General features: G+C 44.9%; 1 protein-coding gene across 4 annotated transcripts in view; it reads left to right on the top strand.

Annotated features, from left to right (window-relative positions):
- Adra1a (adrenoceptor alpha 1A) overlaps positions 1-17,038 on the top strand; it is a 96,209-nt gene extending 79,171 nt beyond the window's left edge. For all 4 annotated transcript variants that reach the window (XM_021654666.2, XM_060391365.1, XM_060391363.1 and 1 more), the window contains exon 3: positions 5,510-17,038. In XM_021654666.2, the coding sequence (XP_021510341.1) occupies positions 5,510-6,027 (518 nt within the window). In that variant the 3' untranslated portion in view covers positions 6,028-17,038. The remainder of the gene's footprint in view (positions 1-5,509) is intronic.
- The last annotated feature ends 989 nt before the right edge of the window (positions 17,039-18,027 follow it).

Consider the following 18,027-nt stretch of genomic DNA (forward strand, 5'->3'; position numbering starts at 1 on the left):
AAAGTGAGAGGTCGGGTGTTCCTAATGGCTAGGACTTTAAGTGAAAGTTCAGGAGGCTTTATCTTAATTTGCCAGTGTCTGTTTCTCTTTGGAATTGAGAAGCTTCTACAGTGGAGTGTGGACTTTCCAAAGGTGAGAAGATTGTTGATGTTGGGATTTGGCCATGAGCACCTGCTCTACCTGTCTCTCGCCAGCTGGTTTTAAGGTAGTCACGGTGTTTAGGCTGAAAGAGTCCAAAAGTCTGCAACAACTAATAGTGGATAGAAATTCAGCTGTCAAAGGCTGAGGCAATGGCTCAGCAAGTAAAAGCACTTTATGTCAAATCCTGACACACAAGTTCAATCCCTGGATCCCACTTTTAGCCAGATGCCTGCAGTAGTACACACATATAATCCTAGCACTCCTACAGTGACATGGGAGTCAAAGACAAAGTGGCCAAAATCCAAAACCAATAGGCTAGCTGGTTTGGAATACACAGAACAAGGGCAGAACAAACAATAACTAATAATAATAATAATAATAATAATAATAATAATAAATTCTGCCTCAATAAGGAGAAGCAAAGAATCTACCATGAAAAAATTTTCCTCTGACCTTCACAAATATATTGTGGCATGGTCATACACACAGAGTACACTCTGAGAATGAATGAATGAATTTTAAATAAACAAATAAATTTTAAATAAGAAGCTCCAAAGGACTGAAAATTTTCCAAAGCCCAAGAATTAACTTAGGCAAATTCACATGTAAAAGGTGACCTGACCTACAGGGCAAGACGTGCCGGGAACTAAGCTGATTTCTGTTGGCTCCCCAGAGGCAAAGTCAGGACAGAGGTCACAGGAGGATGAAGCACAGCTATGGTGATTTAAAAAAAAAAAAAAAGAGTTTCTCACATATGGGTTTCAGAAAACATACTCTTTCTATGAAGCGTGACAAGAAATGCTGGGGTACCTGACAGCAAATGGTACAGAATGGGAGAGAAATGAGAGAGAAATACCAAGACAGCCAACGGCAAAGGGCTACAAAAAAAGTGCCAGGAAAAGGTGATAAACAAATAGGAAGAAAGCAAGCTCTGGGAGAAAAGTAAGGTGCTAGGGTGGTTACCAAAGACAGCTGCCTGCCACAGGGTGGCCACCAGCATAGAGAAAACAAGGAGGCTCAGCCATTCAGTCAGCTACGGTCATCCTCATTCAGGTCAACCCTTCCATAGAAATGGCAGTTGGACATCCATGTCATTGTTCTGGGTCCTAGAGCTCTGTAAGCAAACAAAAACAAGGTCGTGACCAAGTGGCGCTCGCGCCCTACTGTCTGGGTCAGAGAAACATATTTTGTATTAGTTACTTTTCCGCTGCTGTAACAAAATAGCTGGCAGAAGCAATTTAAAGGAGGAAGGGTTTATCTTAGCTCATGGTTCAGAGGGATACAACCTGTCATGGTGGGTAAATCATGGAGGCAGGAGTGTGAGGCAGCCAGTTACGTTGCCCACACAGCCAGAAAGCAGAGAAGGATGGATACTGGGGCTCAGCTCTCTTCCTCCTTTTTATCCAGCCCAAGACCCCCACCCATGAAATGGTGTCACCCACACTCAAAGTGGCTCTTCCCATCTCAGTTAACATACTTTATAAAATCTCTCAAAGACGTGACCAGAGATGTCTCTTCTAGGCCATTCTAGATCCTGTCAAGTTGACACCCAATCTTAACCATCCCACATCCTTAGCATGACTGGTTCTACCCTGGTGCTCCTGATAGATGGAGGACCAGGAACAGCCTTCTTTAGCTGTGCTCAAACTCTCAAAAGCATCACCAGTAACCTGGAAGAAAGGTAGCTGAGAAAAAAAAAAAACTGAGTTTGAGGAGTTCAAAGAAGACTGAGTCTGTGAGGAAAAGTTTGGGCAAAGAAGGAGACAGTGGGATGGAGAACTTTGATGGGAACTAGGTGGCAGTAACTTTCCCAAGCCTGATGTCCACTCCAAGTACTCTTCCTAAGACAGAAAAAAGTGAAGTGAAGAAAGAGAGCTGAGGGTGTGGGTAACATCCTCACAGAACACAACCCTGTCCATAACCCTTTGCTATCTTTCCTCACCCACTGGAAAGTTGCTGGTGGAAGTGCTTTTCTGCATCCCTCCCCTCAGCACAGCCCATCAGCAGCTCCTCAGAGAGAATCACATGGGTCCCCTCTGAAGTGAGGACAGTGCTCTGTGGTCCACCTGCCTCTGGGGAAATAGGGGTGAGCAAGTGTGTGACTCGGCTTAGACACATCCGGATACCATCACACACTTACTGGTAAACCAAGTGGTGCTATTTATGGAAAGGTCTCTGCCCTGGAAGTATCTCCCACTCACTGTTCGATCAGCCAAAATTCAGAGATGCTCTTGGATTAAAAAGAAAATGTTCCTGAAGAATGGAGGCTGGAGACCATCTTACATCCAAAATTTTTTTTTAATTTTTTACAATTTATTCACTTCGTATCCCAGTTGTAGTGCCCTCCCTCATCTTCTCCCCATCCCGTCCTCCCTCCCTCTTCCTCCCTTATCCCTCTCCCCTAGTCTACTGATAGCGGAAGTCTCCCTCCCCTACTGTCTGATCCTAGTCTATCAGGTCCCATCAGGACTGTCTGGATCTTCTTCCTAATTTTTAACTAAATCCTTTTCTTGCCTTGTACCTCAGTGTCAGGAAAAACCAATGGGATATTTCAAATGGTGGGTATGAAAACAGAAGACCTGCATCTCCTGATGACAGTGTGGAGCACAAGAACTCAGCCATGGGTCAACTAGACCCAAGACTAAGGAAGTGGGGTTGGGGAGGAGAGAGGGGATCAGAAGTTGAGCAGCAAAATTTATGCATGCAAACCTGGACTGTAAGCAGAAATAGCATCCCTGAATGAACTGGGGTTCTCAAATCACTTTAATAGTTTTGTGTTCAGAGGGCATATGGGCTGTGCTATTGGTGGTGTTAGCTGAAAATTCATCAAATAAGGAAAATATCTGCCATGTCAAGCTGATTTGTTTGTAATGAAGTCTCCAGATGAGGTGGGTTTTGCTAAGCCGAGCTCATCTCTGCTTAGCCATCAGTCATTAAGCCCAGGAAAAGGCAGAGGTTTGTAAAATGGGTTTCTTTAATCACATTGCTGTCACCATGAGAGAGAAATATTGGACAATATATAGACATTGGAATGCAAAATGAATTTTTCTTGAGAATTGACCATATTTGCACAAAGCCAGTCTTCATGTTACTACAGACCACTTTCTCTGCTCCCAGGGAAGCTTTGAAAAGCTTGATTCTAATTCAGCCGTCCCTGACTACTCAGCTCACTGTTCATGTATACCAACCTCTTTCCAGGAAATGTGTTGGTCTGGGAGACTCGGAGAGTCCATGATATTAGACTGCCTAATGTCAAGTCTCAGCCCTGCCAGAGACTAGCTGAATGACGTTGGTTGAGTTACTTGATCTCATTTTGTGACAAAGGTTTTTGGTGAAATAAAAATATCCATAGCAAGCATGTAATTCAATGTGGGTACATGTTTATGTGACGGTTCTTATGTGTGTAGATACATACACATGTGTTTATACTTTCATGTGTGTGTGCAGGAGTGTGAAGATCAGAAGACAGCTTCAGGTCTTGCTCCTTAGGCACTGTCTACTCTGTGTGCGGAGGAGTGCAAAGTTCTCTCACTGAACTCACTAGGTAGGCAAGGCTGGGTGACCAGAAAGCATCCAGGAGCCACCTGTCTTCACCTCCCCAGCGCTGGGATGAGCGCGTGTCACCATAACTATATTTTTTATGTGATTTTTGGGGACCAATGTCAAGGCAAGCATTTACCGAGCCATCTCTCCAGACCAGAAATCATATAATTCACAATATTACTAATGATTGTTAAATTTATGCTAAAAGTTAATCACATTGCCTGACTTAAGACATAATTGGTTAACCTAAACCTTTCTTTTAAATGATTAGAAAACCCTGAAAATTTGAACCTAAAGAATAAAACTTCCTCAGCTGCATGGTTTTCCATAGTTAACACCTATCAACTAGTGTGTGTGTGTGAGAGAGAGAGAGAGAGAGAGGAGAGAAAGTGTTTTGAAACACATTGAACTTAACAACATTCATGCTTAGCGATAACTCTTCCTACCAACTATTCCACCATCTTGTGTTTTGATTTCCCTGGTGTGTAAGTTTTGTCTCTGAGTGAACTCAGGATAGTATTCGCTGGAGTCATCTGTAAGAGCATCAAGCATGTGTGTCATGTGTCCTGACCCTGATGGGGCTGCAGATCAGAGAGGAAGTGAAAGAAAGCAAATCAAGACCATACTCTTCTTGGCATGGATAGAGAAGGTAGCCCATGAAATCTCACCCTGGCCAAGGATCTTTGGGCATCTGATGACTGCTGAAGAGACAAAGAATCAGCCTTCCTCAGGGATTCAGCCACTGATAGGCTGCCTCTGCTCCAGGGCACATACAGCACTAAGTGGGCTCTGTGATTCATAGGAAGAGCACTTGAAGCCTGGAGGGAAAAGTGGTGAGGGGATGGGAGGAGGGGGGAGGGAGGAAATCTGGGCATATTTTATCAAAACACATTATATGCACAGTATGAACTTCCTAAGCAATAACTTAAGATGATAATCCTAAAGACCACAGGCTGAAAGAAAGGGAAAATGTTGCGTGGAGCCATGAGGAAAACTTTCATTCAACCTTCCCCTTTGTTCACAAAGAAAAACTGAGACCCTCGTGTGGAATGAAACTTCCCCAAGGCCACTCAGGTAAATGGACATCAAACTGTTACAGGTACTGAGGGAAGAAAGGAGACCAGATCAAGAGTGAAAGGAGGAAAGAAGGTGAAAAGACTGTGAATCCATTCTTACAGGCCTGTCTGTAAAGGGTGAAGAGGAACATTTCAGGGGCGCACAATTCATACAAGGCCTTTTCAAGGGACTAGTAAGTGTTGAATGGAAAAAATAAGGAACATTGGGCTGGGCATTCTAGATCCTTCTACTCACAGAGGGTGTGTGATCGGGCAACCCTCAACACAGGTTTTCTCTGTGTAGCCCTGGCTGTCTAGGGACTCGATCTGCAGACCAAGCTGGCCTCGGGCTCACAGGGATTCGCCTGCCTCTGGCTGGGGAGTGCTGGGATTAAAGGTGTGCAATACCATGCCTGGCCTAGGTAATCACATTTTAATGTGGATGTAGGTTTGTGTGTGCCTCGCCTTATTTTATAACTCGGGGAAAACGGAGGGTCTAGACTCAACCAAAATGTGATGCTGCACTTTGTAAAGCTTTGAGGAAGCCTGCAGAGCGAGGGAGGGAGCTGGTGCAAACCCTATCTGTGTGAAATGGGCTTCGAAAACAGAAACAAAGGGGTTACCAGCCAATGTGAGACACTCATGTGCATCCGGAAGCTTTAGAAACTTTTTAAAGATAGGAAAAGACGGCTGTCGGTTTGTGGTCCTAACCGATCGGCCTCTTTCTTGACTTGCCAATCACACGTGTAATCCTTCGTGTTCTCTTTCAGGGTCCTTCTTCCCGGATTTCAAGCCTCCGGAAACCGTTTTCAAAATAGTGTTTTGGCTCGGGTACCTCAACAGCTGCATCAACCCCATCATATACCCATGCTCCAGCCAAGAGTTCAAGAAAGCCTTTCAGAATGTCCTGAGAATCCAGTGTCTCCGCAGAAGGCCGTCTTCCAAGCATGCCCTGGGCTACACCCTGCACCCGCCCAGCCAGGCTGTAGAAGGACAGCACAGAGGCATGGTGCGTATCCCGGTGGGCTCGGGAGAGACTTTCTATAAGATCTCCAAAGCGGACGGAGTCTGTGAATGGAAGCTTCTCTCTTCCATGCCCCAGGGGTCAGCCAGGATTACAGTGCCGAAGGACCAATCTGCCTGCACCACCGCCCGGGTGAGAAGTAAAAGCTTTTTGCAGGTCTGCTGCTGTGTGGGGTCCTCGACCCCCAGCCTTGAAGAAAATCACCAGGTTCCAACCATTAAGATCCACACCATCTCCCTTGGCGAAAACGGGGAGGAAGTCTAGAGGATGGGAAAGGTCACAGGAAAGAGGGTTGACGCTAGGTCCTGCTGATGGCCCCTCGGAAGGCCAGTGAATTCTTCTTGAAGGACAAGCCAGGACCATTCAAGGAGGGGACCGTCTGGGAAAGGGGAGAGGGAGGCTTCCAGTTTATCAGGCAGGTGGTAGGGCACAGGGGAAGAGGCAGGGCGTCTGGTGTCAACCGGTTCTGAATGATGGGAGGCCCATTTCCCTTCCGCTCAAACACTCAGTCGTTCTCTGGTCCTGCTTTCCACTACTGATCCTTTCAACAAGAAATACCATGGGAAAGAAAATCTCAGACACAATCCAAAAGACTATAAATACAGGATGATGATTTCATTGTGAATATTTTGAGCACACACTCTAAGTTTGGAGCTATTTCTTGATGGAAGGGAGGGGATTTTATTTTCGGGCTGAACCCACTGGCAACCACATTTGACATTTATGGAGAGGGGACCTAGACAAAAAGGAGTGGAAGGTAGAGTGAGTCTGGAAAGACCACCAGATTCTCAGCTTGGGTGGACCTGGACAGGGGGCTTTCCAGTGTTTGCTCTTTGGTTGGCTGCTTTTCCACACTTGAAACTGGGGTACATTCTCTGTCCTTGGGATCTGAAGAGTGTGGCCAGGACTAAGCTGGACAGCATGCTTTTTATCAATGGAATGAGGTATGTCTGGGGCAGTAGTTAAAGACCTGATGAAGGAAGGCTCCTTCTTTTACCTCCTTAAAGAGCAGGAGTCTGGAATGGGGTGGGCACCGACATCAGGCTGCCCACTGCCCTGTTGTTCTGCAGCCTCTTTGATGTGACAAGCTACTTGCCTTTGCCAGAACTCCATAATGGAAACCCAGGAGTGGCAAAATAATGGCTTCCGTCACCTTTCATTCAATTCACTGCTGCATAGTGAATGGAGTTCACCCATCGCATGTAGAATGAGTCTTAGGGGCCAGGTACACCCCTCCTGAGCCTTCAGACATACTGATGCTTACCCTCAAACACTTTAATTGATTGCCAAAAAAAAAATGCCCAAATATTTTATACCAGATCCTTGAATCTTTAATAATTAAGATTATTATGGGCGGTGACTATCGTAATCACACATAACAATTAAAATATGCTTATCACTCCACCTTAAGAATTGTAAAATAAGGTTTATGTTTGTGATACCTACCCTAATAGAAACAACAACTACCAACATTTGCATAACTTCTTCCCCCATTTACCATCTCATTTAATGAGATGCCTTCACACCTTCCCTTTCCTCCCTTTCGGCAAACTGAACTCTGCCCATCAGCCTTTCTAAAGGCAAATCTTCCTCCATGTTACAATGGAGGAAGTGTATGCCTGTGGGACTGGGTTTTGTGGTTGGTTGTCTTGAGACTTAGAGTATGAGCTGCTTCCTCCACCTTTTCCTGGGCCGTATCTTCTTATTGGCCAGCAAGGTCATTATTCGGCCTTGTGATCCAAACTTGGCTTCTGCCACTGAAGAGTTGGCTGGAATTCTAGGCTCTGGGGCTCTCTCCATAGCTCATAACAGCTCTACCAGATGTACGTGTCAAAGCATCTAGGGAGAGCTCCAGAAGGCAAGCCTGGCTCATCTTCTCTGTATGCTTCACTGTTCAGGTTAGCTTCCTTCTAAATTTAAATTCAAAAAAACCCACCCTTGGCTCTGCCATCCCTTCAGAGAGAAGCCTCTTCATGGGAAAAGAGATCTTAGCTTTTCGTCAGAGGGGCACCAATCCACGCTAGTAATGATCTTTAAATCCCCTGATGAATAAGATGCAAATGTTAAAGCTGTCATTGATGCCACTTCTAATCAGAACAAAAAAAACAACAACTAGAAAAAGAGCCATCAGATCAAACCTTGACAATCATATCCTTGTAAAGTTATTCACAAACAATTGCCTGCAAAGTCCATGGTATCCCTCCCTCTAACAGCAAGACACTAGGCAGAAACACACCAACCTTATAAGAAATTGATAGTGTCCCCCAAAACATCAGTGACAAAAGTGGGATAAACAACATAAAAGTGGAATGGCGTTTTAATCATCCACCAAAAATGTCTGTACCATTAAGTGTGCCAAAAACTATCTGAAGTGGTTGCAGCCAAACAAATGATTGTCATATTTATATTCACATGTTTACTGCTTCTATTTGGAGTTTGAGGAATTTACCCAGAGTAACCCCAGTTAAAATGTCCTCTCCTGTGTGTTCCAAAAAAAACGATCGCCTTGGGATTGTCTCTATGTCATGTCATCAGTGGGACATTAAGGTAGCAAATTTGAGACTAATCTGAGATTCAGACTGTATGTTTGAAGAAGAACCAAGGCTCTCTTTACTCAAATTTTTTTCTCCAAGGGCATCAGCATCCGAGATGCCGCTCAGTTGGTGGACTGCTTGCCTTACATGCACGTCCCCAGAAGCACCTAAAACCAAGAGTGATGGCTTAGGACCAGGACCGTAAACTCAGCATTCAGGAAGGGCAAACAAGAGGATCAAGAGTTCAAGGTTATCCTTGAATACTTAGTCAGCCTAGTCTACTCGAAACCCCATCTCAAAACAACAACAACCAAACAAAACAAAATTCCAAGCTGTACCACTCCGAGAAAAGCACTTTCCTTGCCATAGTCTCAGGCAATTCTGCTTCTGCATGGAATCACCCTGTATTCAACGCACTTTGCAAAACACTGAGGCCTCTGACCCTCATCACTGACTTGGATTGGCTCATTCAAGATAGACAGTGATGTCTGAGTAAATAAATACTCCCTTAACGCTTTTGTTTGTTCTGTTGCGTGTCAGGGATCAGTGGCTCGAACCCTCTATAAACTCTTCCATTACTGTTTTGAAAATAAAACTCTGATGGTTGAGAAAAGGTACAGACTTGCACATGGTCAAGAAGGAACTGTGGATCAAACCTGGCTTTCCCACTAGGTGTTCACACTCTCTGTAGCTTCACACTCTGGGGCAGGAGAGTTTGGACTGAGTGTTCTCAGGAGACCAGTTGGCACCCAAGTTTTAATGTAATTATTCCCTTGGGATTTTTCTACAGATTGATCTTAGCACACATGCCACCAAACCCTGTGTCTACAGTTCTAACTAGTAGAGGTTCTCCCCTCTCCAGGACATAATGCTTCCAAATACAGCTAAAGCCTTACAAGGAGGGCAGGTTAAACCAAACCAGGACAAGCTGAGCATAGAACAGAACAGGGTAGAAGCAGCCAAGAATGAAAAAGTCCAGTTATAAGTGGGACACGTATTGAATAGTTTGGATTGCTAATCACAGTTTACATGAGCACTTAGGAAGTATGCCTCTTCAAAATAGATATACAGACAGATCCAACACTTGTCCTCACTCGCCTGCATTCCGACCTTTATTTCACAAGTTAGCAAAAAGGGAAGAGGCTGGAGGCGTCCCACCAGGAATTTGCAGGGTATGCACTGGGCATGTGATTTTCATGGATGCCACTCAGAGAGAAGGGTTCAGAATGCTGAGGTAGCCAGGGACAGTGGCAGTTTTTAAAGATGGGCCATTGGTAGTCAGCTGTGCATCTTAGCTTGCTTTTCTTTTCTGTATGAGCCATCATGAAGATCTTCTAGACCAGCAAGTTTTGGGGTTAAAAAAAAACCTCAGAGTGAAACTGTTATAGGAACTATTTTCTTGAGCAGGTAATTGTTCATGTGTTAATCACCATTCCTTAATCACCACTAAGAAACGTTCCTAATTGCTTCTGGGGATAGTTCTGTTCCCATCCTCTTGCCAAAATATGATGCTGCCTCTTCGATGAATGCCTGCTGACTTAATTACAGGAAGAGATTGGCTCATTAGCAAAGGGAAAAGCAAACAGGTGGAAGGCAAGCAAAAACCAGGGAGACAAGAGAAGATGGAGGTAGCAGATGTACAGGCATCAGAGATACATGCGCTGCTCACTCCATCGTTTTCTCACACCACCGGGGCTTGTAACCATGAAGCCACCTGTGTGGACACAGCTCTAACACAGCGCAGTTTGAACCCTGCACCTGCCCTGGGCCTCCAAACTAATGTTGAGGAGCTGGGCTGAGGCCATGTCTTCAAAAATCCATGGCAACAGCGAGCTCCGGCCCTACAAGTTGCCTGCAAGATGAAGTAGTGGGCATGACTGTTGTGGGGCTGGGCCAGGAAACATATGATGGCAGCCCCTGGACGAAGGTGTCATTGGCAGGATCTCCTTCGTGTCCCTCAGACCCTAAAGCTGAGAAAGAGCCTCACCTGCTCTCTGCAGGAGAGTGTCATGTTTTAAACCGCCGCTGCTGAACCTACAAAGGCTGTAGGAGTGGCAGGGAGCACTGAGGGAGAAGATTGACCGCAGCTCAAAGCAGGGAGGTTTAGTCATGCTTTGCTGCAACAGATAAGCAAGGAGCTGCCCTGAAACTGAAGGCTTATTCATTTCAAAGGGCAAAATAATGACCTTTTTTTGTTCATGGGGCGCCTGAGTTACTGCCATAGGCTGTCCCTGTCATACACTCGGTGCAGTCACAGTCTAAGCTGGAGGTGATGGTTGTTAAGCCATGAAAATACAGACTTAATTAGGTGGGAAAAAAAAGTCTTAGCACAACTTAGCACTGCGTTTAGGGGAAAAAAATTGATGAATAAATATCCTGGTCTATTCTATGAAACAGGCTGAATAAAATAAGTATATATGAAAGTCACAGCAAAGCAACTAAGACAGAAACTCCAACATGAATTTAATTTTAATGTGTATCGGCACATACTTATCAAATATTTCTTTGGTCATTCCTGCGTGGGAGAAGGAAAAGGAGGGAGTTTTTGTTTGCATTTGGTGTGCGAAGAAATGGAAGTAGTGAATTAAAGACTTCTTTGAGCACCCTCATGCTCAATCTTTATCAGCAACGACTTCCATGTCCCCAGTGTCCGCCGTGTGTTTTGCATCTCTGACTTTCATAGTCTCCTTTGTCAGTGCCAGCTCATAATTCCAGCTCTGCCTGTGCCTTCTCCCCTCCCATCCTGGCCAACAATTGGGAAGAACTTGCAGTGCATGCTCACCCGTTCTTGTTTCTTGGCTAACGGACAGGCACGTGTCATTCCGTTCTTTCTCCATAGATAAGCTGCTACAGAGCCAGGGAAATTGTCAGGGACAGAAGGCTGCTGCTTCGCTCGATCGGGTGACGTGTAAAGGCAAAGCCAGCCTTGGCTGTCACCCTAAGGTCCTCAGGAACACAAAGATCCCAAAGAGACCCTGTGGGTCAGTGGGCACACTCTGGTCAGCAGTCCCAGGTGGCCTCTCTTCACTGCACCACCCTGGCATGAAGCCAAAGGGAGGTGCAGACAGTCCCCAGTGCACGAGCTGGCAGCGTTCTGAGTTCATCAGTTCAGAAGTCAAGAATGTGTTTTTCCAAGTGGCATTGTTATAAATGGGGAGGCCTTTGTAGAGGAACCAAAAACAAATAAATAAACATCTGTTTAATGTATACCAGAGGTTGGCCACCTTTTTCTATAAATTGCTAGATGGTACATATTGTAGGCATGATGGTCTCTGCTTTGGCTCTTTGGAGGGAGACAACGGACAATCCTTTAAAAATATAGATCCATCGTTAGCTCAAAAGACAGCAAAGTGTGTTCTAGGTTTATCCCATGAGCCACAATTTTCCATCCCTGATCCAAACTACCTCCAGTTTCTGTTATAGAGCCAATACTACCGAACTGTAATCAGCGTAGTTTTGACAGTAGGTCACTAATGTATTCACTGGACTGAATCGACCTTCTGAACCTTTTTGAGTTGTTATACAAAGTGGCAAGTTCATAGCTTCATGATTCCCAGGCAGGTGGCAGTAGCAGAGGGAACTTCCCTCACTGAGCACTATGAGGTAGGCAGGTCAGCAGAAGTCATGTGAATCCAGGAGTCTTCCAGGCTTAGTGGGCAATTTCCCCCATGACATCTGTCCAAACCTAACCCTAACTTCAACCCCAACCCTAGCCCCTAATCCTAACCTCCCACCCCGACTCCCAACCCTAACCTGGACCCTACACCCCCCCCCACCCCAAAGCTGCTTCTTGGAATGGTTTCTACAGAACTTGTAATCAACTTCTCATGCATTGGACATCTTTCCCACTCTGTCAAAGTCAACTTTGGTTCTCCATCATCATCTTTTGTCTCTTGTTTTTGTCCTTTTTTTTTTTTTTTCTTATAAACTTTTCCTCTTAACAGTTCCTTAAGAGCCCCGGGTACTTCAGTAAAAATTCAGTGTCAGTTTTCTACAAATTTGTTTTTGTATTTTTAAGAGGAAAACTCTTTTTGGGGAGTAGCTGAAATGAAAGGTAAAGCCTCTTGCTTCCATTCCTGGCAGCTAGCCTGGCTCCTGCCTTCCTCGGCTAAGTCTTGCACCCCAGCTTCATCCCTAACTTCAAATGAGAGCTGGTAGTCCGAACAACCATCCTGTCCTGTCTCAGCTTCGAAAGCCCAAATCAAAACACACGCTTTCCTCATCAGGTGTGAAGGGAAGGTAATTTTATTCTCTGGGCCTAATAAGTTACAAACAACATGCCTCCAGCTACTTCCATAGCAGGTTAACCCAAGGGTGCAGATAGTAAGATCAGTTTACTTCTTCCTCTGTCTGTGATGGGCAGTGCAGAAGCAAGGCTCAAGACATAACAAGTAGATTTTAGGTCTTTGGAGATAACTCAGCTGGTTAAGTGTTTGCCTTGCAAACACCAAGAAATCCCCAGAACACAAGAAAAACAGAAGGGAGAAAAGAAGGGAAGGAAGGAAGGAAGGAAGGAAGGAAGGAAGGAAGGAAGGAAGGAAGGAAGGAAGGAAGGAAGGAAGGAAGGAAGGGAGGGAGGGAAAGAAAAAAGCTAGAATGATATCCAGATTGGTATGAAAAGAGCCACAGACGGGGTGATGACAGTCCTGGGCCTCAGTGTGCCCCCTACCTCACAGTGGCTCTGAGCAGGCTCCTTGACCTCTCTAGTGCCAGGCCTTCATCTGTGAAATGGGGAGCAGATGAGACGTGGGTTCAGGAAGATGCCTCATGAGATGATAAAACCCATCCAGTCCTCGTGGCTCTCTCCATCTCCATCATTTCCCCTCCCAGCTGCTCCCTGCACAGGATGAGAATTATAAAGGGCCTGCAAGGCAACTGCAGGCCCTGAACACTCCACACACAACAACTCTTTAGAGAGCAAGTTTTTCCTTGACCCTTTATCCTGCCTCAGGATGCTGCAGAATTCGCCAGCATCCACGGATTTCCTTGTTACTAGAAAGAAATTTAGAAACATGCTGTGCCATGCCGCTCTGAAACTCGGATGCAAGCTCTCAATTATCTGTGCCCTTCCTCACTGTGCTATTTTTTTTTTCTTTTTGGATTAGGGATGTCTTTACCTGGAAATTCCACTTTAATATCTTTTAAGTCAAACTCCCAGAACTTCGCTGAAGATTTCCGCCAGGCTCCAGACTGTCTAGGCAAGGCTGGTGTTTCATACTTTCCCCAGCTACTAACGTGGTGCTGGGAAGTGTTTTACACGATCGCAGCTGTCCTGTGGAAGTCACTACACTTGAGGGGCATGTGTGTTTGTAAAACTGATGCCATGAGAAAGAAACTGATGCCGTTCTGACTGCGAGACTGGGACAGGGGGGATGGGATTGGACACTGGGCTTCCGTTTAAGTTTGTCCAAGGAAACAGGGCTAAGCAGTCAGTGCCTGGCAACTGTCAGAAGTAAATGTTTACAAGACCGGCAGCCATTCCCAACTGCTAGCAGAGGCAGTTTGAGTTTGAATGGGCCCGAGTGCCTGGCATGTGTGCGGTAGGTCACGGCATGTCCTCCTCAGATAGTCCTTCGAAAGGACCTCTGGGAACTTCTGAACAGGTGACTTAATGGGAAGTTCCACAGCACAAGCTCAGCTGGGCGTGACTGGAGGAGACCATAAGCGCATCGAGAGGCTGTCTCTGGCAGAGGTCGGGTGCCATCTCCCTGCCAACAGGCAGTCCCTCATGACTCTAAATCTCAAATTTGCTCTAAGCAGAAGAGGAAAGTCTGTTTTTGAGCTGAGTTTCTTGGCCCAACTGTGCTTCAGATAAACATAATCCATGGCTATTTCAGTTCTGGATTTTAGGGAGCAGCTGTGAGGTTATGGCAAGAGCCAAGGGAAGAGCCTTGACCCAGATGACTGGTTCTCTGAATGCCCGGAGAGAGAAAGCTGGTGTGTGACCCCCACACAGAGGACAGAAGGGTAGCATGGGACAGGGCACCTGTGTCTCAATTCCGGGGACCCTCTCTGCCAAGGTCTCATTCCTTAAAAGTGGATATCTGGGGTTTGGAGTAAAAACTACTAGTGTTTGAAAAGATGGAATTTTATTGTGTTGATGCTTAGTATTCTAAAAGGCAGAATATGGGAACCATCAAGATGGCGAAACACTTGCCACCAAGTTGCCACCTGAAGATTCGGGTTCAGTCCCTGGGATCCTCCTTGTGGTAGGAGAGAACCAACTCCTGAAAGTTGTCTCCTGACATCACACACTTGCTATGGCATACACACAAAATAAGCAAACAAACAAACAAACAAATGTAAAACAGACAAACAAAGTTCATTTTTTAAATTATCATATGGTTCCCCAAAGGTTCACATACCTTGCTTTTTATTGAAATGTACTCCTATTACAGGAAGTCAGATTTCTGTTGTGACCACTGTCCTTTCTCCCCAAATCACCCTCTGTCCTTTTGGGATCACCTCAGAAGATGCTGTGTCCTGCCTGGCATGTGGACTTGTCCCTTTTCTAAGCATCATCTGACAGGGACACAAATCTGACATAGCACCGCTGTCAACACTGGAGCAAAGGCAGTTCAGTGTTCATAAAGCAAGCTTAGACTATTTCCCCATTGCATTCTTACAAGTTAAATGCAAAAGGTTGAAAGTGTGTCTCGGGGGTAAATCACTTGTCTAGCAGGAGTTCGGCTCTAGAGTTGATCCCTAGAACTACAAAAACGCAGTTAAACAGTGAAGTTTCTTTAGTATACCTCAGATCCTAGCACATCCATAGAAGCAGAGGGAAAGCCAGCGTTCAAAACAAATCTCCACCTTCTGCCTGAGGAAGCTCCCACTGCATCCAGCTATGGGCATCATCGTTGTTCTAGGTTATAGTGTGGGCTGTCTGGGACCCCGGGGTGGAGAACAACAGTGACAGAGGAGCAGCCCTCACCTTCAGAGCTCCCATGCCCCATGAGGGGAGGGGCATCTCAACAAACCAGTGACCCAAATACAAATGAAGGATCCTGTGTGGCTTTCTGGAGGGAAGTGACCACTAGCCACAAAATTAGGCTTCACAAAAACACGAACAGATCCTGAGAGAAAAGAACAGTGGGAAATGTAGGAAGTTGTCAAAGAAAGGAAGGGACACATGCTCGCAAAGGTCCTGTGGCTGGTACATCCCAAGTATGGGGCTGGGGTTGCTTCTCCTTCAGTTTGCCAGGAACAGGGAGGAACAGCCTTATAAACCACAGTGGCCCCTCGGCTCAGCAAACTCCATTTCCCTAGCCCTGCAGGCAAATGTTTTCCTACCCACTCTTTTTTGTTGTTGTTAAGACAATGCAAAACTCACTGGACAAACCAGAACATGGCGAATGTAGGGTCTCTTTCCCAGTAGGGCCACCAGGTCTGGCCTGGCAGAAAAGTGGAAAAGCATGAGTGATTTAGTAACCTGCATTTGTTCTCGAAGCTTTCTACAACATTACAGTGAGATGTCTGAACAGGGAAAAAAAAATCTAATTTCTTTCTCATTGTACATTTTCTCAAACATGAGGTATTTAATCCAAAAGAATAGCCAAAGGCTTAAGAAGGCTTAGCAAGGAAATTGTAAGGAAAGCAGTTCCGTGCTATTAGAAGTAGAGAAACTCTCATAGCGGAAAAAATATCACACACTGTGTTTGGGAAGATGGAGTTGTAGGCTGCAAAGAGTACAGCAGTGAACTGCATCCCTGTAATACCATTCGGCAGCTGGTTCTACCAGGACAAGCGTTCTGCCAATGGCTTTTGGTGATTGTTACAAACTAAACACAGCCCGGGAGGTGAAGGAAAGAGCAGAAAAGGTAAAGTACTTGGACTACTCTTTTACAGTCAGCCAGCGCTTACAGGTTTGACTTGCTCGGGCTTGGGAAAAGTGTGTCTTACTAAATAAAATAAGGCTGCTGTTATTCGGACGTGAACCCTGACATTTGCTGGCCTGACGCAGCTTTTCTGCCTGCCTCTTCCTCGGAGCTGCTGAAAATACAAACACAACATTTCCATGCTGCCAGAGACAGAGCCGTGGGCTGCCTGGCTGGGTTTAGCTGCCGTTACTCTCCCATAACCTTGACAATTGTGATACCTACGATTCCCAGGAGTTACGTCCCTGAGTGGCCCCCAGCTCCAGGTTTGGTCTGTGGTCAGTGGAGTCGATGATCACATTCCCTTCAGTTAGGGGGAATCATGCTGAGAGCCTACTATGTGCTATATGCTCTATAGGGGGGAATTCCCTCCCATGTGAAAATAATGTATCCATGTGTGTGCATTGTTGTCCTTGAATTGTGTGCACCATTGTGTATTGATGCATATAGGCCACGCCCAGACATCTACAATGGCTATGAAGCATTTAATTCCATTTCAATGGACTCCATACCCTTTGGGATGTGCAATTTAAGTGTTTATGGATTTTTTTACACACCATTTTTACAGGTCCATTTGTTTATGATGTGACATGGTAAACAGTCATGTTGGTTTTTATGTTCTTTTTTGTTTTTCATGAAAATAAATGTACATACTACTAAGCAAATGAATAAATTATTGAAATATAGTCTTTATGGATCATGCCCACTGTTAAAAATTTATTTTATTTGTTTCATAATGTGACTGTCCCAATGATGAAAATTTATATGGCCCTTATAATATTGATGCCATGTATTTAAGCTCTGTTCGATATTGATGAGTGTTCCCTAATAAAATATTTTAAACTTCTTTCTCTAAATACATAATGCCTTCGTTATTCAGTTATTGTGTGCTGTTAATATGGCTGGCGCTACTGGCAGTGGGTAGTTGAAACTAGTAAAGTTGGTGTTTGTGCTACATACGGGAAAATAAACATGCAATCCGCACAATGGCTGCCTTCAAGACACAAGACACAGACTGGGTCATCAAGTGTAGAGAAAAGCAGAAAGAGACGAGAGTACTATAGTCAGACATGGAGATAGTAAACGTGTTCTGGGCAGGTTGTATTGAGTGGCCGGAAGCCAATATAAAGATCAGTGGAGACAGTGCTCAGGAAAAGATGTGGGCAAGTCAGTCCAAGGAGAAATGACCAATGGAGATTATTTTCTGACCACAGTGTCAGAACCTCAGACCCCCACCGTTACACTGAGCCATAGTCTCTCTGAAAGATCACTCACCATGAACAAGTGAGCTTTAGTCCAGGGATGCAGGGATGGTTCAACATGCACAAATCACTACATGTAACACATCAGAGATGGACGAAAGGACAAAAATCACATGATCATCTCAACAGACGCAGGAAGGCCTTTGATGAAGTCGAAAATCCCTTCATGATGAAAACCCCAAAGAACTAGAAATGAAACAAACAAAATGAAAGGAATGTACCCCAATATCATAAAGGCTTTATATGCCAAACCTACAACCAACAGTATAAATGGGAAAAACCCATTTCTACTAAAAGCATTTCTACTAAAGTCAGAAACAAGAGCAGAGTATACTGTCATTCTGTACAGTATTTGAAGTCTTAGAGAAATAAGATAAGAGAAAGAAATAAAAGGACCACAAATAGAAAAGAACAAAGCTGAATACTACTATAGGCAGATGATATGAACCCATTCATAAGAGAACTAAAGATCTTACCAGAAAACTCTTATATATGATAAACACTGTCATAAAATATCAAGATACAAATGCAGCATACAGACACCAGCAGCTTTCCTATATGATATATGGAAATAACTCTACTTGTGCTAAT

Source organism: Meriones unguiculatus, chromosome 9 (assembly GCF_030254825.1).
Source record: "Meriones unguiculatus strain TT.TT164.6M chromosome 9, Bangor_MerUng_6.1, whole genome shotgun sequence".
Classification (NCBI taxonomy): Eukaryota; Metazoa; Chordata; class Mammalia; order Rodentia; family Muridae; genus Meriones; species Meriones unguiculatus.